This window comes from Buteo buteo, chromosome 17 (assembly GCF_964188355.1).
Source record: "Buteo buteo chromosome 17, bButBut1.hap1.1, whole genome shotgun sequence".
Taxonomy (NCBI): domain Eukaryota; kingdom Metazoa; phylum Chordata; class Aves; order Accipitriformes; family Accipitridae; genus Buteo; species Buteo buteo.
In genome coordinates, this window is record NC_134187.1 from 30,101,850 (window position 1) to 30,123,436 (window position 21,587).

The 21,587-nt window shown below is 64.2% G+C and overlaps 1 protein-coding gene across 1 annotated transcript; it reads right to left on the reverse strand.

Annotated features, from left to right (window-relative positions):
• Window positions 1–714: 714 nt before the first annotated feature.
• On the reverse strand, window positions 715–19,253 carry COL2A1 (collagen type II alpha 1 chain). Its single transcript, XM_075049589.1, has 54 exons — window positions 19,140–19,253; window positions 16,619–16,819; window positions 15,884–15,900; window positions 15,586–15,618; window positions 15,415–15,447; window positions 15,249–15,302; window positions 15,048–15,149; window positions 14,885–14,962; window positions 14,625–14,669; window positions 14,488–14,541; window positions 14,343–14,396; window positions 14,153–14,206; window positions 14,001–14,054; window positions 13,855–13,908; window positions 13,534–13,578; window positions 13,354–13,407; window positions 13,200–13,244; window positions 13,021–13,074; window positions 12,836–12,934; window positions 12,604–12,648; window positions 11,810–11,908; window positions 10,572–10,625; window positions 10,031–10,138; window positions 9,882–9,935; window positions 9,686–9,784; window positions 8,705–8,758; window positions 8,523–8,621; window positions 8,386–8,439; window positions 8,149–8,202; window positions 7,835–7,888; window positions 7,655–7,708; window positions 7,498–7,542; window positions 7,097–7,195; window positions 6,871–6,978; window positions 6,738–6,791; window positions 6,597–6,650; window positions 6,457–6,510; window positions 6,307–6,360; window positions 6,122–6,229; window positions 5,927–5,980; window positions 5,784–5,837; window positions 5,291–5,452; window positions 5,091–5,198; window positions 4,605–4,712; window positions 4,293–4,346; window positions 4,084–4,191; window positions 3,499–3,552; window positions 3,288–3,395; window positions 3,046–3,099; window positions 2,768–2,875; window positions 2,394–2,682; window positions 2,063–2,250; window positions 1,521–1,763; window positions 715–1,395 (listed from the first exon to the last, which is right to left on the reverse strand). Exons 1-54 carry the CDS (start codon window positions 19,222–19,224, stop codon window positions 1,249–1,251), a joined length of 4,458 nt encoding a protein of 1,485 aa, XP_074905690.1. The 5' UTR covers window positions 19,225–19,253; the 3' UTR covers window positions 715–1,248.
• Between the last annotated feature and the right edge of the window lie 2,334 nt (window positions 19,254–21,587).

The following is a 21,587-nucleotide window of genomic DNA, read 5'->3' on the forward strand; positions in this document are numbered from 1 at the left end:
CTCAAGCATGTTTGTAACTCTTGTGGGGTCAGTGGGCTAATTTTCTTTAAGACAGTAAAAAAAAAAACAACTACTGAGGCTTTTCCTCTCATTAGCAAGCCTGTTTAAGAGAAGAATTTACATATGTAACTTTTTATGAAACCATAAAGGCACAGCTGCTTTATAAGAAGACATCAGCGTGTGCACATGAGGGCTGCAAACCCTACCTCCTTCAGTATTGCAAAATGCAACTTGAAATTATATTTTTACATGCACAAAATGGGACAAATTCCATGGGGAGGAGAGTTAGAGGGCACCCTCTGGCCATGGTCATACCGATTTGCATGAGGATTGGTCTCAGTGTCCCCCTCCCTGCTGGTTTTACTGGTTTCCTTTAACTGGTGTCCCAAGCGCTTGCCTTGAGTCCCGGTTCTGTTTAGGGGTGCAATGGGACAAGAGATCCCTTAACAGAAACCTTGCAGCTGCTGTGTTGGCTCCTGGTTTCAAGATTTTTTCACTTAAAATGGTTTCCCCATTTCTTTTTTTTGGCTTTTTGGAGGGTTTATTTGTTTGGGGTTTTTTTCCCCCCTTAGTGTGAGGTAGCTTCAACCCAGAAAAGTTGGAGATTTGACCCAAAACCTTCATTTATCATGGCTGAGGAATGGGGAGAAAGGAGTTAGACCGCAGCAAACACCTCCGGAGAGCGACAAAAACAAAGCCCAGATCGACTTGTACTTTCCACCAAAAGTTTTTTTTTTTTTTATATCAACTGATGTTAAAAAATACAGACTTGTTTTACAAGAATAGCACCATTTTTTTTTGTTGTATTATACATTAGCACTCCTGCTGGTGATACACGGGGAGGGACGGGAGCGGGAGGGGATTTTGTGATACCTGGATTTGCGAGATCCCTTTTGCAGGGAAGGGCCGTCATACCTGCCAGTTAGATTCCCACCTCCACCCGACCTAAAAAATAGGTCTTACAGGAAGAGAATAAATAAATAAGACCGTGGTTTTTTTATTTTGCAGCCTGCCCAGACGGCGTTGGAAAGAGGCGGTGGTCCCCAACGGAAGGGCGTGAATCGAGGGGTCGTTGCAGCCATTCAGTGCAGAAGTCGTACGAGTGATTGGAAAGTACTCAGGTCCTTGGGGTGGGTTTGGGTTTTTTTTAGTTTTCTTTTATGGTATTGGGCTGGATTTAAAAAAAAAAAACAAACAAACAAACAACAAACAACAACAACAACAAACACACAAATAAAACAATTCTTTTTACAAGAAGCAGACTGGGCCAATATCCACGCCAAACTCCTGATCGGCTCCACCAATGTCCATAGGTGCAATATCTACAATGGGCAGGCGCGAGGTCTTCTGCGATCGGTACTCAATGACTGTCTTGCCCCATTTGCCAGTGTGTTTCTGGGGAGAAAACAAGGAGGAAGGATGTTATTAGATGCTCGAGCCCTCCAAATCAACAGCAACCTCATGGCTTGAACCCCAGCTCATCATCTACGTCTTTCTCTCGCAGGCACCCATGGACTTACCGTGCAACCATCCTCCAAGACGCTGTATGTGAACCTGCTGTTGCCCTCAGCTCTGATCTCTACGTCGTTGGACCCCTGGATGAGGATGGCTTTCTTCAGGTTGCCTGTCTCCTCATCCATGTAGGCGATGCTGTTCTTGCAGTGGTAAGTGACGTTCTGGGAGCCTTCGGTGGACAGGAGACGGAGGAAGGTCATCTGGATGTTGGCAGTGTTGGGAGCCAGGTCTTCATCGCCGTAACTAAACTGGAGGGAAGAGGTGAGACATTAAAGCCTGTGGTTGTCGCAACAACCCTATTTTCAGCCACCTTCTGAGAAGACTTCCATACTTTGTGTTCTCAGATGGCTGCAAAAATCAAAGCCCAACTGACCCAACGCCAAGCTTTCAAAATAGCCCTCTAGAACAGCCAGTCCCTCGTATAACATCCATCAACGTAACCCCAAGGAAGGACATCCCAATCCTCCAACCAGACACCCAACACCTTCCACTGCTCAACCTCCCTTCCCGCTCCCAGCGTGCGGTACCAGCCCAGGGGGACACTTACGTGGAAACCGCCATTAATGGTCTCTGCGAACCAGACGTGCTTCTTGTCTTTGGTCTTGCTGGTCCACCAGTTCTTCTTGGGGATGCTGCTGGGGTTGGGGTAGACGCAGGTCTCGCCCGTCTCCATGTTGCAGAAAACTTTGATGGCGTCCAAGGTGCAGCCCTGGTTCGGGTCGATCCAGTAGTCTCCTGCAGCAGGGAGGACAAATGGTGTGTGAACATGAGGTTTTGGAGGTCAGAGCAAAGAGCATCGTGGACCTCGCTGTCCTCTTGGGTGCAAGAGGCTGGGGGAGAGAGGCAGGAGGGGAGGAGGCAGGGATGGAGGCTCTTACCGCTCTTCCACTCGGGATGGCAAAGCTTGATGTCACGGCAGGTCCTGGCCGGGTTCTTCTTGGAGCCCTCGGGGCTGCGGATGCTCTCGATCTGGTTGTTGAGGGACTTGAGCGTGGCGTCCACCTCGACATCGTGCTGCCGCAGGCTGCCGGCGGCCTCGTCCGCCCGCATGTAGCGGATGGGATCGGGACCCTTCTCTGGCTGACCCAGGCCAGCAAAAGCTGACATGTCGATGCCAGTGCCGGGGGGGCCGGGAGGACCGGGGGGACCTGGGTTTCCAGGAGGACCCTACAGGAGGAAGAAGATGCAATCCTGATGGGCTGCTCTGCAAGCTGGACTCCCCTTCCCTACCATTGACGGCATTTTTACTCACCGCAGGACCTGGTTCGCCGCTTCGTCCACGGGGGCCGGGGGGACCGATGGGGCCGGGCATGCCGTTGGAGCCGTCTTTGCCAGAGGGGCCGACGGGGCCGGGGGGACCCTAGGAGAAATCCCCAAAGGTGGGGGTCAGCTCACTGCAAGATGGCAGGGAAGGTGCTGGGGAGCTGTTAGCTCCTGCCGTCAGCGAGAGAGGCAGGCGACCTGGGGGGCTCAAGGACAGAGATGCCTCCTTTTCCTCGCATCGCCCCAAATGCCACAGGCAGGACTTACCCTGGGACCGGAGGGACCCGCAGGACCAGCAGCACCTTGGTCTCCAGAAGGACCCTGAGGAGGAAGCGAGGGTGGATGGTTACAGCTCCGCATCTGGCATCGAGGGATGCTCAGCCCTAGCAAAGCCTTTGCACGGGCTTGGGGCTCTGCCCGTGGCTGCAGCCACCCTGAAGGAGCCGCATCCAGCTCCACAGCAAGATATGGGGGGGCCTGAGTGCTGGGGATCCCAAAACAACACTTACGGGTGGTCCGGGAAGACCCTGCAGCCCGGTGAAGCCGCGGTGGCCCTTCAGCCCTCTCTCTCCAGCCTCTCCCGTCTCACCCTTGTCACCGCGAGGCCCTTGGGGACCCTGGAAGGGGAGAAGGGGACGTGTCAGGCTTAGGGTGGCAGACCCCTGCCCAACGTGCCCCAGGACCCCGTGCATCACACGTGGGATGCCCGGCACCACTCACCGGCATGCCTCGAGCGCCAGCAGGACCGGCGGGACCCATGGGACCTTGTGCACCCTAGGGAAAGAGAAGAGGGGAGTCAAAAGGGGCCAGGAACACGGGGTGCCGGGGCGTGTCCTGTGCCTTTGGGGGTGTCCGAACCAGCCCTGCGGGCTGCCCTGCTCGCAGCACCAGGAATCGGCAGCTGCTGGTGCCGAACGGCATCTTTAAATACTCTCAGCCGGAGCATCAGAGCCGAGTAACGACCCTTGCAAATAAATACCCTGGCAGATTTTCCCTGGTTAAGCCTCCTGGTGCTTACAGCTCCCCAGGCAGTGCTTGTGTGTAGGCAGAGCCCGAACTGGGCTCTTGGTGCTCATGAATCCTCGGGAAGATGTTCAGAGCCGCTAATGGCACTCAGGGCACCACTGAATTAGCAACAGCCACTAACGGCACCCGCCTGGCTCTCCCAATTACTTGGAGTAGCTAATTGGTCCCGGGGGGCCACTGCTATTTCTTCATTTATCTGCACTCGGGGTGATTCCCATCTCCCCTAATAAGACCTCAAACTCAACGAGCCATTTCCCTCGCCAACGTGCCGGCACTCACCGTCTCGCCTCTGTCTCCTTGTTTGCCGGTGGGACCGACGGGGCCAGGAGCGCCGGGGGCACCGGGAGCGCCGGGGGCACCTACAGGACCGGTCTCGCCACGATCGCCCTGTGCCGAGACAAGGGGATGGTCAGACCCGTGGGATTTTTGGCCGGGATGGGAGGGCATGTGGATAGCGAGCACCAGGGGAAGCGTGCGGGCAAGCTCACCTTCACGCCAGCTGCACCGTCCCTGCCCGGGGGTCCGTCAGAGCCAGGGTTACCCTGGGAGAAGAAGAGGAGAAATTAAGTCTTGACCCTGGGATGGCAGGACACGTGCAAACTCCCCTTTCAAAGCAAAAACCACCGGTGAAAAGATGCCAGTGATTGCCAGGAGCTGAGTGATGGTGCAGGGCTCTCCAGCCACGGGATCAGCAATGTCCGGCACCACTGTTGGGGTTACACCGGGGTGATCCCGAGCCCGGCATGGACGGAGGCACCGTCCCGCTTCGCCCCCTCCCCGTGCGCTGGGGTGCTGCCTACCTCGCGCCCAGGTTCACCGGCAGGACCCGTCAGACCGGGGGGACCCACAGGGCCGGGGGGGCCACGGTCGCCTGCAGAGCCGGGTGCTCCTTGTTTCCCAGGTTCGCCCTAAATGAAGGAGGGGAAAAAAAAGCTGTGATACAACGCGCGTGAGCGGGAGAGATCCCAGCGCAGCCCTTCACCCAGCTCTTGCTTCGTTTTAAGGCTGCCAGACCCCTCTGCCCAAGTAAGCATCAGTTATTGCCCAGTCCCGGTGCCACTGGCACCGGCGGCTCCTGGTACCTTTGCAAAACCCCAAACGGCACCCGGGGGGCACTCAGGCTGCACCCCAGGGGCCATGCAGGCTTCAAAGCACCCGAATTCACAGTACTGAGCTTGGGAAAGCCAAGCTCGGCTGCTCCGACAGCTCTTGGGGGGGCGATAATGCCGCTAGTGGGCACGGAGTGGGTGGAAAGGGCTGAGCCTGGGGGGGGGGTGACGACTCACCGATGGTCCCGGCAGCCCGGGGAAGCCTCTCTCGCCACGCTGCCCAGGAAGACCGACGATGCCACGCTGTCCTGCCAAACCTTGGGGACCGGGGGGACCGTCAGGACCCTGTGGGGAGGCAGAGGCAGGGGATCAGACCCGGTGGGGTGGTGGGACAGCACCGAATGAGCGTGGAGGGAGGTGCCCCCCAAAAAACGTACCGCGGGGCCGTCCTCGCCGGGTTCACCTTTCTCGCCGGGGGGGCCGGCGGGGCCTTGGAGACCGGGGTCACCAGCACGGCCCGGGGGACCGGCATCACCACGAGCACCCTTGGGACCATCTTTGCCAGCAGAGCCGGGGGGACCGGGGGGGCCTGGGTTACCCTGTGGGGGGAGAAGATGGGGTTAGTGCAAATGGAGGCAGCTTTTCCTCCTTCATCACCCGCATCCTGGCACCACCTGGGGCTCTGAGCTGGCTCCTGCACTCGAAGACCCTCAGAAAAAACCCTTTTTCTGGGCTGATGAGCTGCCTGGCATCACCCAGCAGTTATTTAGCTCAGGGACCCTCCACCGCTTGGCCCCCAGCAAGGAGCAAGCAGCATCCCCCAAGCCCCTGAACCCAGGGGTGAGCAATCCCGGCTGTTCCCAAGCAATCCCAGCTGCTCCCGAGCGATCCCAGCTGCCCCCAAGAGATTCCGGCTGCCCCCCAACTCACATTAGGACCGGGTGGTCCCACACGGCCGGCGGCACCGGGGAATCCGGTGGCTCCCTGGGGAAGGAAAGGAGAAAGGTGGCTCGGGTGCTGCACCGCGCTCCCCCCAGCCACTCCATCCCACAGCCCACCGCCCCCATACTCACAGGGGGGCCCTGAGCACCCCGGGCTCCTTTGGGACCAGTTACACCAGTCGGACCCTGGGAAGAGGAAGAAAACAGGTTAGAAAACATGCCGGGGGGGGGCTGCAACATGCCTGCCAGGCGATGCCCCAAATTTCCCAGGGATACAGACACCCACGGGGTTCACCCCCCGTTTTGGGGTGCTCCGGCTGTACCCACCTGTGGGCCGGGTGCGCCAGAGGGACCTTGGGGACCGGGAGCACCGGCGTCACCCTTCTGCCCGGGCTCTCCTTGTTCGCCTTTGGCACCGGGTTGCCCGTCGGCACCCTGCAGGGAAGCGGCTGCCGTGAGTGGGTTGAGCCGACGCTGGATCCGTGCCGGGGGGAACGGGGCCAAATACTCACCGGGGGGCCAGCAAATCCGGCGGGACCAGGGGCACCGGGTTCACCGCGCTCGCCCTGTGGGTGAAAGATGGGGGTTAAATGAGGGGGGGAGGCATGGGGGGAGCGAGGCCAGCTGTGGCAGCTGGGGGGCTGTGGGGGGATGGCACTTACAGGGGCACCACGGGCACCGGCAGCACCAGACGGACCAGGAGGGCCAGATTCACCCTGGAAAAGAAAGGATGGAGAGTTGTGGGGGGGTGGATGGCATCTCCCTCAGTCGGAAGCAGCCGAGGGGCTGCCCGGGCTCTCACCTTCTCGCCGTTGGGGCCAGCGGGGCCGGGGGGACCGATGGGACCCGTCAGACCCTAAGGAGGAGAGACAGATGAGGACAAGGCCACCACGAGCATCCCTTGGTGGCCACCCCGCTCCTGCCGCGTCCCTGTCCCACTTACGCGTGCGCCGTCCTTTCCAGGGGCTCCCTCGGGGCCCTTCTCTCCGACGTCTCCCTGCAGGGTGAGACAGAGGTGGTGTCAGCTCAGCTGAGACCTGACGCTGCTCAGGACACCTCCGGGACCCCTCACTTACCCGGTCTCCCTTGGGACCGGCGATGCCGGCTGCTCCTCTCTCACCGGGCATTCCCTGAAGCCCTGGGGGACCCTGGGCACCATTGGGGCCGGCCGGTCCGGTTGCACCCTAAAGCAGAGCGAAGGTGCAATTATTGGGGTGCCAAGCCCCCCACGGGCAGACCACCAGCCTCACGGCTCCACCAGTGGCACCGAGCCACCAAGCCCTGTCCCCCCTTGTCACCCACCTTGGGTCCGTCGGTGCCCGGTGTGCCGGGGAGCCCACGAGGACCTTGCAGCCCTTGTGCACCAGGAGAGCCACGTTCACCGGGGAAGCCGCGTTCGCCCTGGGGTGGGGGGGACACACAATGTTAGGAAGAGGCCACGGTGAGGGTCACAATGTCCTTTGCATGGATGTCCTGGGGGACAGTGGGCAGAACATCCATCCCGCACTGCCCCGAGGGGACTGGGATGTACTGGGAGGAGAGGGGACGGGCTGCAGCGGAGGCTGAGCCACCAGGACTGGGGGAGCTGATGGCCCTGGATGGGGGTGGCTGGGCTCTGCCAACCCCCTCCAGCCCCCCAAACCCCCCCATGTTACAGGGAGAGGCATCCTGTCCCCCCAGCCAGGAGGAAAGGTGATACTTACTCTGGGACCGACAAGACCGGGGGCACCGGCTTCTCCGGGAACACCCTGCGGTGGGGGGAAAAAAGAGTTGGGGGTCAGGCCTGGGGGCTGCTGGGGGTCCTGCTCCCCCCCTTTGCAGCCAGGAGATGCCTGGGAAGAGGGAAAAATGGGGCCTTACCTGATCTCCGGGTTTGCCGCTCTCTCCGGGGGGACCTGGTGGCCCGGGCAGCCCCTGGGAGGGGAAAGCAGCGGCGTTAGCACGGCAGCAACGAGACCCCCGGGGACAGGGGCTCGGGGTCATCCACGAGCATGACCCTGACCCTGGCACCCCAAACCCCCCCCTCTTTTACGTGCTCACCTGGAAGCCAGAGGGACCGGGGGCTCCTTGCTCTCCTCTCTCACCCGCGGGACCCTGTGGGAAGGACGGTGGTGAAGGACCCCAAAACCTCTCGATATTCGGGCTTCACCCACCCCAAGATTTTGGGCAAAGCCGGAATCATGGGGGGATCCCAAGATCCCAAAGCCCCAACACCACGAGGGCCAGGGAGCACGGAGGCTCCATCCCCAGCAGACCTGGGGTGGTCCTTTGCACAGATCTGGGGGGGGTACAACCCCCGACCCCCCCATTTCAAGTGGATTTTGGCCCCGGGTGAACAAGGCTGCGACACTCACGGCAGGTCCTGGGGGGCCGGCAGCTCCCGTCTCACCGTCCTTGCCAGGAAGACCCTACGGAGGAGAAAAACCACTGCTGAGCTCCAGGCGCGATGCTGCAGACCCCACTCCACCCTCCCGGCCCCTGTGCCTCAGTTTCCCCACCCAGAGTCTGCAGGTGCCTCAGGGGATTGTGCTGCTGGAGCAACCCCAAGATGTGTTTTGGGGGGGGGCCGTGAGGGAGGGAAAACAACTCACCCGCAGCCCTGGGGCACCGGGGAGGCCTTTCTCACCGGCTTTTCCAGGCTCGCCCTAGAGAGAGGAGAGAGGCGATGGTGATGGGCTCCGTGCCCAGGCTGCAGCCCCGTTTTGGGTGGAAATTGGTCAATACTCACGTTAGCACCTTTGGGACCGGGGAAACCCATCACGCCAGGCTGGCCACGAGCACCCTGCGGGCCGGGGGGGCCGGGGCGACCGTCCTCGCCAGGAGCACCCTGTGGGGAGGGGGACATCAGGGAGGACCGCGCTGGACCCCGGTCCCCCACCCCACAGCAACCCCCTGCGGAGCATCACTTACGGTTGGGCCGACTTTGCCTTGAGGACCAGCGTCACCTGGGCGGCCGGTGAGACCCTACGGTGGAGGGAAGGAATTGGGGGGCTGCGGCAGCCGGCCCCGAGGTGGGGGGACACTGGGCACCCCATCCTGCCCAGCTCTCAGCCACTGCTCTGGGCCTGGGGCTCACACAGGGGACAGGGGTCTGCCTAACCCCCAGAGCATGGTGGCTGACCCCAAAGAGCATCTTAACCCCAAAGAGCATCTTTGTTAACCCCAAACGCATCTTAACTAACCCTAAACAGTGCCTTAATTAGCATCAAGGAACATCTTTGCAAATCCCAAAGACCATCTTCACTAACCCCAGAAAGCATCTTAACCCCAAGGAGCATCTTTGCTAACCCCAAATTGCATCTTCACTAACCCCAAAGGCATCTTAATTATCACCAAGGAGCATCTTTGCTAACCCCAAATTGCTTCTTCACTAACCCCAAAGGCATCTTCGCTAACCCCAAAGAACATCTTAATTAGCAAAGAGCATCCTAACTAACCCCAAAGAGCATGTTAACTAACCCCAAGAGCATTTTAACTAATCCCAAAGAATTTCTTAATTAGCACCAAAGAGCATCTTAATTAGCACCAAAGAGCATCTTAATTAGCACCAAAGAGCAACTGAACCAACCCCAAGAAACATCTTAAAGCCAAAGAGCATCTTGGCTAACCCCAAAAGCCCCTTAACCAACTCCAAAAGCATCTTATCGACCCCAAAAGCACCCTGTTTACCCCAAAAGCATCTTATCAACCCCAAAAGCACCTTAACCAACCCCAAAGAGCCTCCTCGCTGACCCCACCAGGTCCCACCAGCATCACCACCGTCCCCACGTGGTCCTGCCCCAGCCGAGCCACCCCAGCGCAGCGGGGAGCCCCCCCCCACCCCAGGCAACCCACCCCCCCTCCAGCTCTGCCCCCTACGGGGGGTGCAGGATCCGACCCCCCGGCTCTTACCCTGGCTCCGGGCAGCCCGGGCTCTCCGGGGCGTCCGGGATCGCCGGTGGCTCCCTTGGGACCCGCGAGGCCGGCGGGACCACGCTCGCCCGGAGCACCCTGTGCGGGGTGGGAGGGGGGAGAAGGAGTGAGGGGGGGGGTTCAGGGGGTTGTCACCCCTCTGGACTGCCCCCCACCCATGACCCCGATGTCCCACCTTGGGTCCAGCGAGCCCATCCTGCCCGGGGAAGCCGCGATTGCCGGGGGCACCCTATGGAGGAAGAGGAGGAGGAGGAGGAGGAATGAAGTTGTGGGGGGGGGTTTGGGGAGCAGCATCTCACTGGGGGGTGCGGGGGGGCCACGCACCCTCTCTCCAGGTGGTCCCACAGGGCCGGCAGCACCAGGTTCACCGCGGGCTCCTCTCTTGCCTTCCTCGCCAGCCGGCCCGGGGGCACCTTGGGGTCCTGCGGGTCCCTGAGGAAGAGGAGGAAAAGGGGTCACGAGGAGCCCGTGGCACACCGGGGGGGCCCTGCCTGCATTCTCCCCCCACCCCCCCAATAAATCACAGACCCCAGGGGTGCCGGGCAGGAGCCCCTCGCCGGTGCCACGTGTCCCGCCGGCGCCGGGGCTCGGCGGCCACCGCGGCGGGGATCCGGCCCCGCGCATTGAGGCTGGTTAATGAAGCGAGGGGGGAATGTCCCCGGTGGGGGGGGACACGAACACAGCGGCTATTGTTCCCCCGCGGGAGGGGGGACGCTGCCCCTCGAGGGGCCTCGTTAGGGGAAGAGGTTCGTTAGACGCCGACGAGACACTCCGGCCGTGGACGGGGAGCGAGGGGCCGCGGGATGGACCCCCAGCCGAGGTGGGGGGTGCTGGATGCGGCCCCCCCACCCCACCCCGGACTCACCGTCTCGCCCTTCGGTCCCTGTTCGCCTTTGAAGCCCGCGATGCCGGGTTCTCCCTGGGGAGCGAGAGGGCAGTGAGGGACGAGGCCGCAGCGTCCCCATGGCTGTCCCCGTCCCCGGTCCCTTCCCTGCGCCCCGGCCCCCGTGCCTGTCTGTCTCCGACTTCTTGCTTGTCCCCATCTGCATCCCTGTCCCCATCCCCATCCCTGTCCCCATCCCTGTCCCCATCCGCATCCCCATCCCCATCCTTGTCCCCGTTCCCTCTCTGGTCCCCATCTTCATTCCCATCCCTCGATCCTGCTCCCATCCTTGTCCCCAAGCCCACCCTCAACTTTTTCCCTACCCCATCGCTGTCTCCTTTCCTGTGCCCATCCTCATCCCTGTCCCCAATCCCGTCCCCACCTCTGTCCCCACTCCTGTCCCCATCCCCTTTCCTCTCCCTCACTCCTGTCCTCGTTCCTGACCCCCACCTCAACCCTATCCTTGTCCCCGTGCCTGTCCCCATCGTCATCCTTGTCCCCATCCCTTTCCTCGTCCCCATCTCCATCCCAGTCCTTTTACCTGTCCCCAACCCCATCCCATCCTCGACCCATCCCCGTCCCTATCCTGCCCCCATTCCCATCCTGTTCCTGTCCTCATCCCACCCTCATCCCATCCCTGTCCCCATCCTGTCCCTGTCCCCATCCCATCCTCATCCCATTCCCATCCCCATCCCATCTCTGTCCCCATCCTGTCCCCATCCCCATCCTGTCCCCATCCTGTCCCTGCTATTCCCGTCCCCGTCCTGTCCCTGTCCTCATCCTATTCCCGTCCCCGTCCTGTCCCTGTCCTCATCCTATTCCCGTCCCCGTCCTGTCCCTGTCCTCATCCTATTCCCGTCCCCATCCTGTCCCAATCCCATCCTCATCCCATTCCCGTCCCCATCCTCTCCCTGTCCCCGTCCCCATCCTGTCCCCGTCCCCATCCCACCCCCATCCCGCCCCCATCCTCATCCCCATTCCCGGTGGCCCCTTTTGGGGACCGGGTGACCTGGGAGTGACCCAAGGGCGACCGGGGAGAGGACCCGCGAGGGGTTGGGGAATGGGGGCGTGGCCTGCGCCAGAACGGGCGGGGCATGATGCAGAGTGGGTGGGGCAAGTTGCCGGTGGGCGGGGTGTGTCGGCGGTGGGCGGGGCCAGGTGGCGGTGGGCGGGGCCGGGGCCGTGGTCCCCCTCTCGGGGGGCTCTCGGGGGGCTCTTACCGTCTGTCCCTTGGGTCCCAGCGGGCCGGTGGCACCCTGGGGGCCGGGTGGGCCGCGGGGGCCGGGGAAGCCTGGAGCGCCGGCGATGCCCGGGGCACCCTGCGGGCAGCCGGCCACCGTCGGGGGGGGCACGGCTCGGCCCAGTGTCCCCCGACATCCCCATGTCCCCTGCGCCCTCCCGCCTCCCTCAGCGTCCCCGCCTGCATCCCCCAGTGTCCCGCATCTGCCAGCATCCTCACGGTGTCCCGGCATCTCAAGTCCCACAGTGTCCCCCAGCATCACCCAGCATCCCACTGTGTCCTCCAGCATCCCCCCAGTGTCCCCCAGCAACCCCCAGTGCCCTCCAGCACCCCCCCGTGTCCCCCAGCATCCCCCCATGTCCCCCAGCATCCCCCCAGTGTCCCTCAGCATCCCACATCCCCCAGCATCCCCACACCCCTCAGCGTCCCTCTGTCCCACATGCATCCCACAACCCCCAGCATCCCCCAGCATCCCCGCATCCCTCCGCATCCCCATGTCCCCCAGCGTCCCCATGCCCCCCAGCATCCCATGTTCCCCAGCATCCCCCAGTACCTCCCAGCATCCCGCATCCCCCAGCATCCCGCATCCGCCGATCCCCCAGCATCCTCCCGCATCCCCGTGTCCCCCATGACCCCCAGGGTCCCCATGTGTACCCAAATCCCAGCTCAGCCCTCAGCAGTCCCTCCTCCCTGCCCAGGACCAGACCCCTCCCAAGCCCTGACCCCCCCCCCAGCGGCTCAGGACCCCTTGTCCCCGTCCCCAGCCATACTCACCGCTGAGCCCTTCGCGCCGGGGATGCCATCAGTCCCTGGGTTACCCTAAAAGAAGACACCGCTGAGCCTGGCTCTGCTCCCCGTGCCTCAGTTTCCCCACCGTCAAGCAGAGGATGACCCCTTCCCCCCCTCCCTGCTCGCAGGATCAGCCCCATCCCCGTGGCTTCCAGGCCAAGGGACACGGGGGGGGACAAGCCACTGCAGGGGGGACACAGTGAGCGATGGCACTTACGGGGGCACCGGCAGGGCCAGGAGAGCCGGGGGTGCCGGATTCACCGCGGGGACCCTGGGCACCCTCGGGACCTCGTGCGCCGGTGGGACCAGCTTCACCCTGGAGGGAGGAAAGACGGGGTGAGGGGGGGACAGCCCACGCTGTGCCTCAGTTTCCCCTGCTGGGAGCAGCCCCTTCCCCCTTACCTTTGAGCCGGGGGCACCGGGGAAGCCGGGGGCTCCAGCTGGGCCGACAGGTCCCTGGGGAGCGAGAAGAGCGTGAGGGTCTGCCCAGGCTTTGGGGGGTCCCAGGGGACCCCGCTGTCCCCCACGGGGTGACACGGGGTCCGGCAGCCAAGGAAGGGGCCAAGCAGCCCTTTACTTACAGGGGGTCCAGCCGGGCCGGGGAGACCATCGTTGCCACGAGCACCCTGGGGACAGACAGCGGCAGGAGTCACGGGGGGCACCACGGAGGGACGGGGGACCCCCTCCCGCTGGCAGCCCCCTGCCACCAGGGTGCCACCGGGGACCCACACTCACCGCAGCGCCGGAGGGGCCGGGACGTCCTCTCTCTCCGGGCAGCCCACGGGGACCCTGGGGGGGAACACGGCGGCAGGTCGGGCTCTGTGCTGTCCAGCCCAGGGCTGGGGAGGGGGGTGGGCAACACGCCTCACCCCACCCCGTGCCTCAGTTTCCCCCTTTCCCAGCCCAAAGACTCACCATGGGGCCGGGGGAGCCGTTCTCGCCAGGTGAGCCGGATTCGCCCTGCGGGGAAGAGCAAAGGGTGAGCCCTGGAGAGCAGCACCCCCACCAGCCCCGACGCCACGGGGATGGTCACCCCACCAGCCCCGACACCATGGGTACAGTCGCCCCACCAGCCCTGATGCCACAGGGATGGTCGCCCCACCAGCCCCGACGCCACGGGGATGGTCACCCCACCAGCCCCAACACCATGGCGGCAGGTGCCCCACTAGCCATGATGCCACAGGGATGGTCACCCCACCAGCCCCGACACCATGGGGATGGTCGCCCAACACTGACCTTGGCTCCAGGAGCCCCTGCCTCTCCTTTGGCACCGTCCAAGCCAGGGTAGCCCTGGGGACAAAGAGATGGGGGGCGTCACCCTCTGTGCCACTGGGTGACAAGGACACTGGCGGGGGGCGGGCAGCGTGGGGGGACACACTTACCCGGTGGCCTTTCACTCCGGGGAGACCGGGCGTCCCAGGGAAGCCACGAGCACCCTGCAAGCGAGCAGAGAGAAAGTGGATTGGGGGCAAAGGAGGGACACGGGGGGGTCTCCATCCCAGGAGGGGCCAGATCCAGACTGGTGCTGCCTTACCTGGGGGCCAGGGGGGCCACGCTCGCCGGATTTGCCGGGTTTTCCTGTTTCACCCTGCAGGAAAATGAGATTCGGGGTGGGGGGGGGATGTCAGGGAAATAAAATCACCCTTCAGCCTCTGGCTGGGGCTACTACTGCAACGAGCTGCCCGTTCTCAGCCAGGGTTTGCCTGGAGCGGCAAAGGACTCACGTCATCACCGGGTTTCCCAGGAGGTCCTGGTGGTCCTCGGGGACCCATCGGACCCTAAAGGGGACAGAGAGGCAGCGAGTGAGTGGGAGCTTGTGGGTGGCATGTCACTGAGCCAGGGGGGGGGCAAGGGGAGGGGGACACTCACAGCAGCGCCGGGCTCGCCAGGCTCGCCGGGGTTGCCTTGAAATCCTTGGGGACCCTGGAAGGAAGACGGTGGCATCAGCAGGGTGGCAGGGTGCTCACCCAGAGACCCCCGAGCCTGGGGGGGGGGGTTGTACTTACAGGAGCGCCGGAGGGTCCGGGGGGACCACGGGGTCCCATGGGGCCCTGGGGGGAGAGAGACAACAGTGTCATGGGGGGGGGGAGGCGAGGCGGCCACCCCCCCCATCACCTGCCCAACCAGGGGTGTCCTCCCAAAATGGGGACGGTCCCCACAGTCAGTGACGCGGGGTCCCCCATGTCCCAAGACGAGACACCATGTCCCCCTGGGGTGCGTAGGGGTCTTGGGGGGGGGGGTCCCTGGACCCGGGGGGGGCCTTTACCATGGGTCCCTGCATGACGCCCAGCTGCGCGCCTCCAGCCTTCTCGTCGAAGCCGCCTGCCATCTGAGCTGCGAAGTTCTGCAAGGGGAAGGGGGCTGAGCATGCCGGCTGATCCGAAAACCCCCTTCTTTCACCCCAAAAAAACCCACAGATAGATACTCACCCCACCAAGGCCAGGGGGGCCGGGAGGTCCAGGGGGACCAGGGGGTCCAGGATTTCCAGGGGTGCCAGGTTCTCCATCCCTGCCCCGGGGACCAGGAGCACCCTGTGGGAGGGAGAAAAAGGGGGTTCATCCATGTAGCGAGCGTGACCGTTCTCTGCAGCACCCCACCAGTGCTGGGGGGGGGGGGGGGCACGCTCTCACCTTTTCGCCCTTCTCGCCACGGTCCCCTCGTTGTCCCTGCTCACCTGCCGGGCCCTGAGAGACGAGGCGGGGGGGGGGGGTGTCAACTCTCCCCCGTGCCCCCCCTATCCCCCCAACCCCCTCCCACAAATATTCCAGCAATGCGCCCGGAGAAACGCGCTCCCACCTGCGGTCCCGGAGGCCCTCGGGGTCCTACGACCTGTGGAGGGGGGGGGGGTAACACAAGGGTGGGGTGAGATGGGTGCAGGGGGGGGACGCCCCCTCCAGACCACCCCACAACAGCAGGGACACCCCCCCCCCCGTTTTGGGGGTCCCCCAGCGCCCGCCCTACACTTACATCTTTAATGTCACCGGGTTCGCCCTTCTGCCCCTGCAAGGCAAAGCATGGGGTGAGACAAGGGGGGGGCACCCCCAGACCCCCCCCAGATTTCTCCCCCCTCCCAGGTGACACCCTCCCCCCCCCCGGAGGTAATGAACCCCCCCAGGAGGTGACAAACCCCCCCGGGAGGTGACAACCCTAGAGCCGCTCGCCCCATGCAGATGCCATGGGGTCCTGCCTTGAGCCGCCCCTAGTTTTGAGGGAAAACCCCAGGAAATTGGGACCGTGGGATGGGACACACACACACCAGCCTCACCTTGGGGCCAGGTTGCCCTGTTAGAAAAAAATGAAGAAATAGAGAAATTAGAGTGGGATGGGCTGGGGGGGGACATGAGGTGCCTCCATCCCCAGCCCGGGGGGTGGTGATGCTCCTGGGGGGGCTGTGGGGCCAAACCGGGGGGCACAGGAGCGCGGGGGCTCCCCCGAAGCGAGGCGGCGGGGGGGGGGAAGCAGGGTTCAGCATGCAGGAGCGGGGCCGCGCGGTTTTGGGGGGGGCAGCTGGGTGGGTGCTCAACCCTTCACCCCCCCCAGAGGGAGCAGGGAAGGATTAAAAAAGGCAACTTTGGGGGTTTGGGGTCACAGCCCTTCCTGGGGGCGCGGGGGCAGAGCTGTTCAATCATTCTGGGTGAATTATCACAGTTTTGGAGATGGAAACCCCATTTGAATGTCCCTTTTGCTGGGATGCCTGGAGGGGGTCCATGGCCACAGTCCCCCCCAGCATCACTCCCTGCACCCCAAACCCATCTGCTTTCAATGGCTTTTATAAAAAAAAAAAAACACCCCCAAACCCTCCAGGCTTTGAAGCCAGCTGCCATTTGGGGTAAAAAAAAAAAAGGATTTTTCCACCCTGGGATGATTTTTTTTTTTAACCCCTCTGGAGGGTCCAAGTTGCCTTTTCCCTGGGGGTCCCCATGGATGTCCCCCCCACAAGCCCATCCATGGCCGGGTAATTTATTTATTAATGAAAGGAGGGGAATAAATAAATTACAACCGCTGGGTTGGTCAGTGGGACATATGGGGCAGCACTCTCCGAAGGGGATTTCGGGGCTGGGACAATCCCGCAGCTCCTCGCAGATGATCTCGTCGCAGAGGACGGTCCCCGTGTCGCACACGCAGATACGGCACGGCTCCGGCTTCCATACGTCCTTATCGCTATAGCTCTGCCCGTCCTGCAGGCAGCTGCCTGCTTCGGCTGTGGGGAGAAGGGCAGGTGGGGGGGGGGGATACGGCGGGGAGATGGGGATGGCATCACCCCCCCACCCACGGGAGGGGGGTTGAGGGTGGCAGGGGACTGCGGTCACCCATGATGGTGGCGGTGGCACTGCCACCATAGTCCATTATGGGATGATACACCCCCCCCAAGCCCCCCATAGTTTGGGGGGAGGAGGAGGAGCGAAGCCCCCCCCCAGGCATCCCGGAGCAGCAGAGTGGTGGCTCAGCGAGGGGTTTCCAGCCTGAAGCAGGGGGTCCATCCATCCCACCCCCCCCAGGACGCCGACGGCACTCAGTGTCCCCCTGTCCTGGGGGCACTCAGTGTGTCCCCGCAGCCCCTGCACCTCCGGTGGGATGTGGACAGCGTCTCCAGTGTCCCCAGGGTCTCGGGGGGGGGGGCTCTGGTGTCCCCAGGCTGCACCCCTGGGTTCCCCAGAGGTGCCCCATGGTGCCTGGGATGTGCCTCAGTGTCCCCAGGAGGTGGCCCAGGGTCCCCAGGAGTGCCCAGGTGTCCCCAGGCTGCACCCCAGGGTCTCCGGAGGTGCCCCAGGGTCCCTGGGAAGTGTCCTGGTGTCCCCAGGAGGTTCCCCAAGGTGGTCAGGAGGTGCCCCAGGGTCTCCAGGAGGTGGCCCAGTATCCCTGGGATGTGACCCAGTATCCCTGGGATGTGCCCTGGTGGCCCCAGGGACCTCGGGATGTGCTGCGGTGGCCCCAGGAGGTGTCCCCAGTGTCTCCGGAACGTGCCCCAGGGTCCCCAGGATGTGACCCAGGATCCCCAAGAGATGCCCTGGTGTCCCCAGGGTCCCCAGGTTGTTCCCCAGTGTCCTCAAGCCAGTCCCCAGGGTCCCCAGGACGTACCCCAGGGCTGGACCTCAGTGTCTCCAGGCTGTACCCCACCCCGTCCCCAGCTGCACCCCGTGTCCCTAACTGGACCCCATCTCTCAGGCTGGACCCTGCTGCCCCATGTCCCTGTGCTGTTCCCCGCTATCCCAGGGGGTACCCCATGTCCCCAGGCTGTCCCCCACTATCCCCCAACAGTACCCCAGTGTCCCTGCCGTGCCCCCTGCCCCAGCCCATCTCCTACACCCCAGGCTGTCCTGTCCCCCACTGTCCCCACACTGTAACCTGCTGTCCCCCAGCTGCACCCCGCTGTCCCATCCGTACCCCATGGTCCTCATGCTGTGTCCCCCAACCCATCCCAGGCTCTCCCCCCGTGTCCCAGGTTGTCCCCTCAGTGTCCCACACTGCCCCTCTCCATCCCAGGCTGGCCTCCCCACTGTCCTTAAACTTTCCCCATCCATCCCACACTGTCCCCCAGTGTCCCATGCTGTCCCACGCTGTCCCCCACTCTCCTTGTGCTGTGTCCCAGTGTCCCACACTGTCCCCCAGTGTTCCCACAGTGTCCCCCACTCTCCTTATGCTGTCTCCCAGTGTCCCCACAGTGTCCCCCAGTGTCCCTATGCTGTCCCCCACTCTCCTCGTGCTGTCCCCCAGTGTCCCCCAGTGTTCCTATGCTGTCCCCCACTCTCCTCATGCTGTCCCCACGCTGTCCCATGCTGTCCCCCAGTGTCCCCCAGTGTCCCCACGCTGTCCCATGCTGTCCCCCAGTGTCCCTACGCTGTCCCCCACTCTCCTCGTGCTGTCCCCCAGTGTCCCCCAGGGTCCCTATGCTGTCCCCCACTCTCCTTGTGCTGTCCCCCAGTGTCCCTATGCTGTCCCCCACTCTCCTCGTGCTGTGTCCCAGTGTCCCCACACTGTCCCATGCTGTCCCCCAGTGTCCCCCAGTGTCCCTACGCTGTCCCCCACTCTCCTCGTGCTGTCCCCCAGTGTCCCACACTGTCCCCCAGTGTTCCCACAGTGTCCCCCACTCTCCTCATGCTGTCCCCACGCTGTCCCCCAGTGTCCCCCAGTGTCCCCACGCTGTCCCATGCTGTCCCCCAGTGTCCCTACGCTGTCCCCCACTCTCCTCGTGCTGTGTCCCAGTGTCCCCACGCTGTCCCACGCTGTCCCCCAGTGTCCCCACGCTGTCCCCCCCATCCCACGCCGTCCCCCGGTGCGTCCCCCCCACCCCAGCCTGTCCCCCCCCCACTCCCCTGAAACTCCCCCCCTCCAGCCCACGCCCTCCCCCCCACCCCACGCTGTCCCCCTCACTGCCACGCTGTCCCCCGTGTCTCCCACGCTGTGCGCCCCCCCCCCCACTCCCCCATTTCCCAGCGAACACCCCCCCCAACATCCCAGAGCTCCGCTCGAAGGGGGTCGTCGGTCGGCACCGGGGGCCCGTGGCGGGGGTCGGTACTCACGGAGGTCTCGGTCCTGCGCGGCGACGGCGGCGAGGAAGAGGATGGCGAGGCCGGCGGCGAGGCGGAGCGGGCGGCGGCCGGGCATGGCGAGGTGGCGGAGCCCCTCACCGTGCGTCGGGCCGAGCAGTGCCCGCACCGCCCCGCCGCCGCGTATATGTCCCGGCGCGGCCCCCCGGGCCCTGTAACCCGAGCCGGGGCCGGCCCCCCCGGCCCTCCTCCGGGACGGCACCGGCGGCCAGGGAGGGAGGGAGGGAGCGGGGAGGGAGGGACGGGGGAGCGGGGGGGGGACGGGGCTGGGGGAGGGAGAGGGACCCCCCCCCCCCAGCACATCCCGGGAGTCCCGGGGGTGAGACAGCACCCCCCCATTCCAGCCCATCCCGGGGGTGGCGGGGGGGGGGAGACCCCCCCACAACTTCTCATCCCATCCCGGGGGTCGCAGGGGGGGGGAGACCCCCCCACAACTTCTCATCCCATCCCGGGGGTCGCAGGGGGGGGGAGACCCCCCCACAACTTCTCATCCCATCCCGGGGGTCCCGGGGGGGTGAGAACACCCCCACAACTTCTCATCCCATCCCGGGGGTCGCAGGAGGGCTGAGACCCCCCCACAACTTCTCATCCCATCCCGGGGGGTTTCAGGAGGGCTGAGACCCCCCCACAACTTCTCATCCCATCCCGGGGGGTTTCAGGAGGGCTGAGACCCCCCCACAACTTCTCATCCCATCCCGGGGGGTTTCAGGAGAGCTGAGACCCCCCCACAACTTCTCATCCCATCCCGGGAGTCCCGGGAGTGAGACACCCCCCCCCTTCCATCCCATCCCGGGGGTCGCAGGGGGGCTGACACCCCCCCCATCTCATCCCATCCCAGGGGACCTGCCGGGTGGAGACACCCTCCCTTTCCAAACCATCCTGGGGGGGGCCCAGACAGCTGAGACACCCCCCACCCAGCCCACCCCAGGGAGCTGACACCCCCACATCCCGTCCTCTCCCCCCCAGTCCCATGCCGGGGGTCCCAGGGAGACTGAGACCCCCCCCATCGCGGGGGTCCTGGAGAGGCTGAACCCCCCCCATATGCACACAGGGGTGCCAAGCCCACTCCCTGCCCCAAATCCCCCTCCCCTTCCTGCCCCCCCCAGTCCCTGCTCTAACCCCTACCCAGCTCCCCACAACCCCCCATCTCTGTCCTGAACCCCCCCCAGTACTTTTCCCCCCCCATTTCTGCTTAATTCATAGCAGAAACGGGGGGAGGACACAAGCTACCCCCCCAGTGCAGCGTAGCTCCCACCTACCATTGCCTGGAACTGGGCCCAGGACCACCATCCCCCCCCCCCAAAACAGGGGGTCCAAGGGGGGGGGCAGGACCCAGCCTGACCCCTTCAAAGCCCCCTTCCCCCCCCCCCAGCTTCCCCCCACCCTAGGGAAGGGGTTCAGGAGAATGGGGGGGTCCCTGCACTCCGAGGCAGCAGTGGGGGGGCCACAGTGGGGGCTTTACAGTGGGGCTGGGGGGGGGCCACACATTTCCCAGCCCAGAGCTGAGCTCCAAAGCGGGGGGCTTGGCCCCCCCGCCACGTGCGCACCCCAGCTCTGCCTGGCCCTGGCGCTGGGGGTGGGGGCCTGGGCAAAAAGTGGCCTCCCCTGGCCAGTGACATCTGGGGTCCAGAGAAAATGGGGGGGGGGGCACACATCCCACCCCTGGGCCACCCCCCAAATGGGGAGGGAGGGTGCTGGGTGCAGTCAGGTGATGGTGGGGGCCTGCCCCGGCGTTTAAAAGGGCTTTGGGGCTCCCCCCAGCAGCTCCAGCTGCTGAGTCCAGGCCCTGCTGGACCCCCCCCCATGCTCCTCACCCAGCAGCTGAAATTGCGGGGGGGGGTCCCAAAAAGGGGGTCCCCAAAAAGGGGGGGTCCCCATCCACCTCCCTTTCACCCATCTCTCACAAATACCCTGTGAAAATAAGTGGGGGCGGGGGGCTTTGCAGGTGGGTTTGATGTTGGGGTTCACAGATCTGGGGGGGTCAGTGCTTGGGGGGGGGGCTTGGGGGGGGGGGGCTGGGGATGGACATGGGGTGGTGGGTGCTGCCCCTGGTCGGGAAGGGGATGGGATGGGGAAGGATGGAGCTGGGGAAGGACAGGACCAGGGAAGGATGAACCCAGGGGAGAGATGGAGCTGGGGAGGGACAGGGATGGATGGACAGACGGACGGACGGATGGATGGTTGGATGGACGGATGGATGGATGGATGGATTGGATGGACAGACGGACACAGGGCAGGATGGACCTGGGGATGGCCGGTGCTGGAGGGTCGGCACGCAGCCATCGGCGAGCCAGCCCCTCGCTCCGCAGCCACGGGGCATCTCTGCTGCAGCCGACCCCCCCCCCCCCAGATCCTCCCCAGCCCCCCCAGATCCTCCCCAGCCCCCCAGAGCCTCCCCGCTGCCCCGGAGCCTCCCGGGAG

Bases quoted from the DNA above. Each gene is read 5' to 3' on its own strand.
- COL2A1 (XM_075049589.1), bottom strand. From the start codon at position 19,224: ATGCCCGGCCGCCGCCCGCTCCGCCTCGCCGCCGGCCTCGCCATCCTC. The intron at 15,150-15,248 runs GTGAGAGCGTGC...TCCCTCCCACAG, and splicing joins GTGGCGAGAAGGGCGAAAAG to GGTGCTCCTGGTCCCCGGGG. The intron at 6,230-6,306 runs GTGAGTATTTGG...GCTTCCCTGCAG, and splicing joins CCGGATTTGCTGGCCCCCCG to GGTGCCGACGGGCAACCCGG.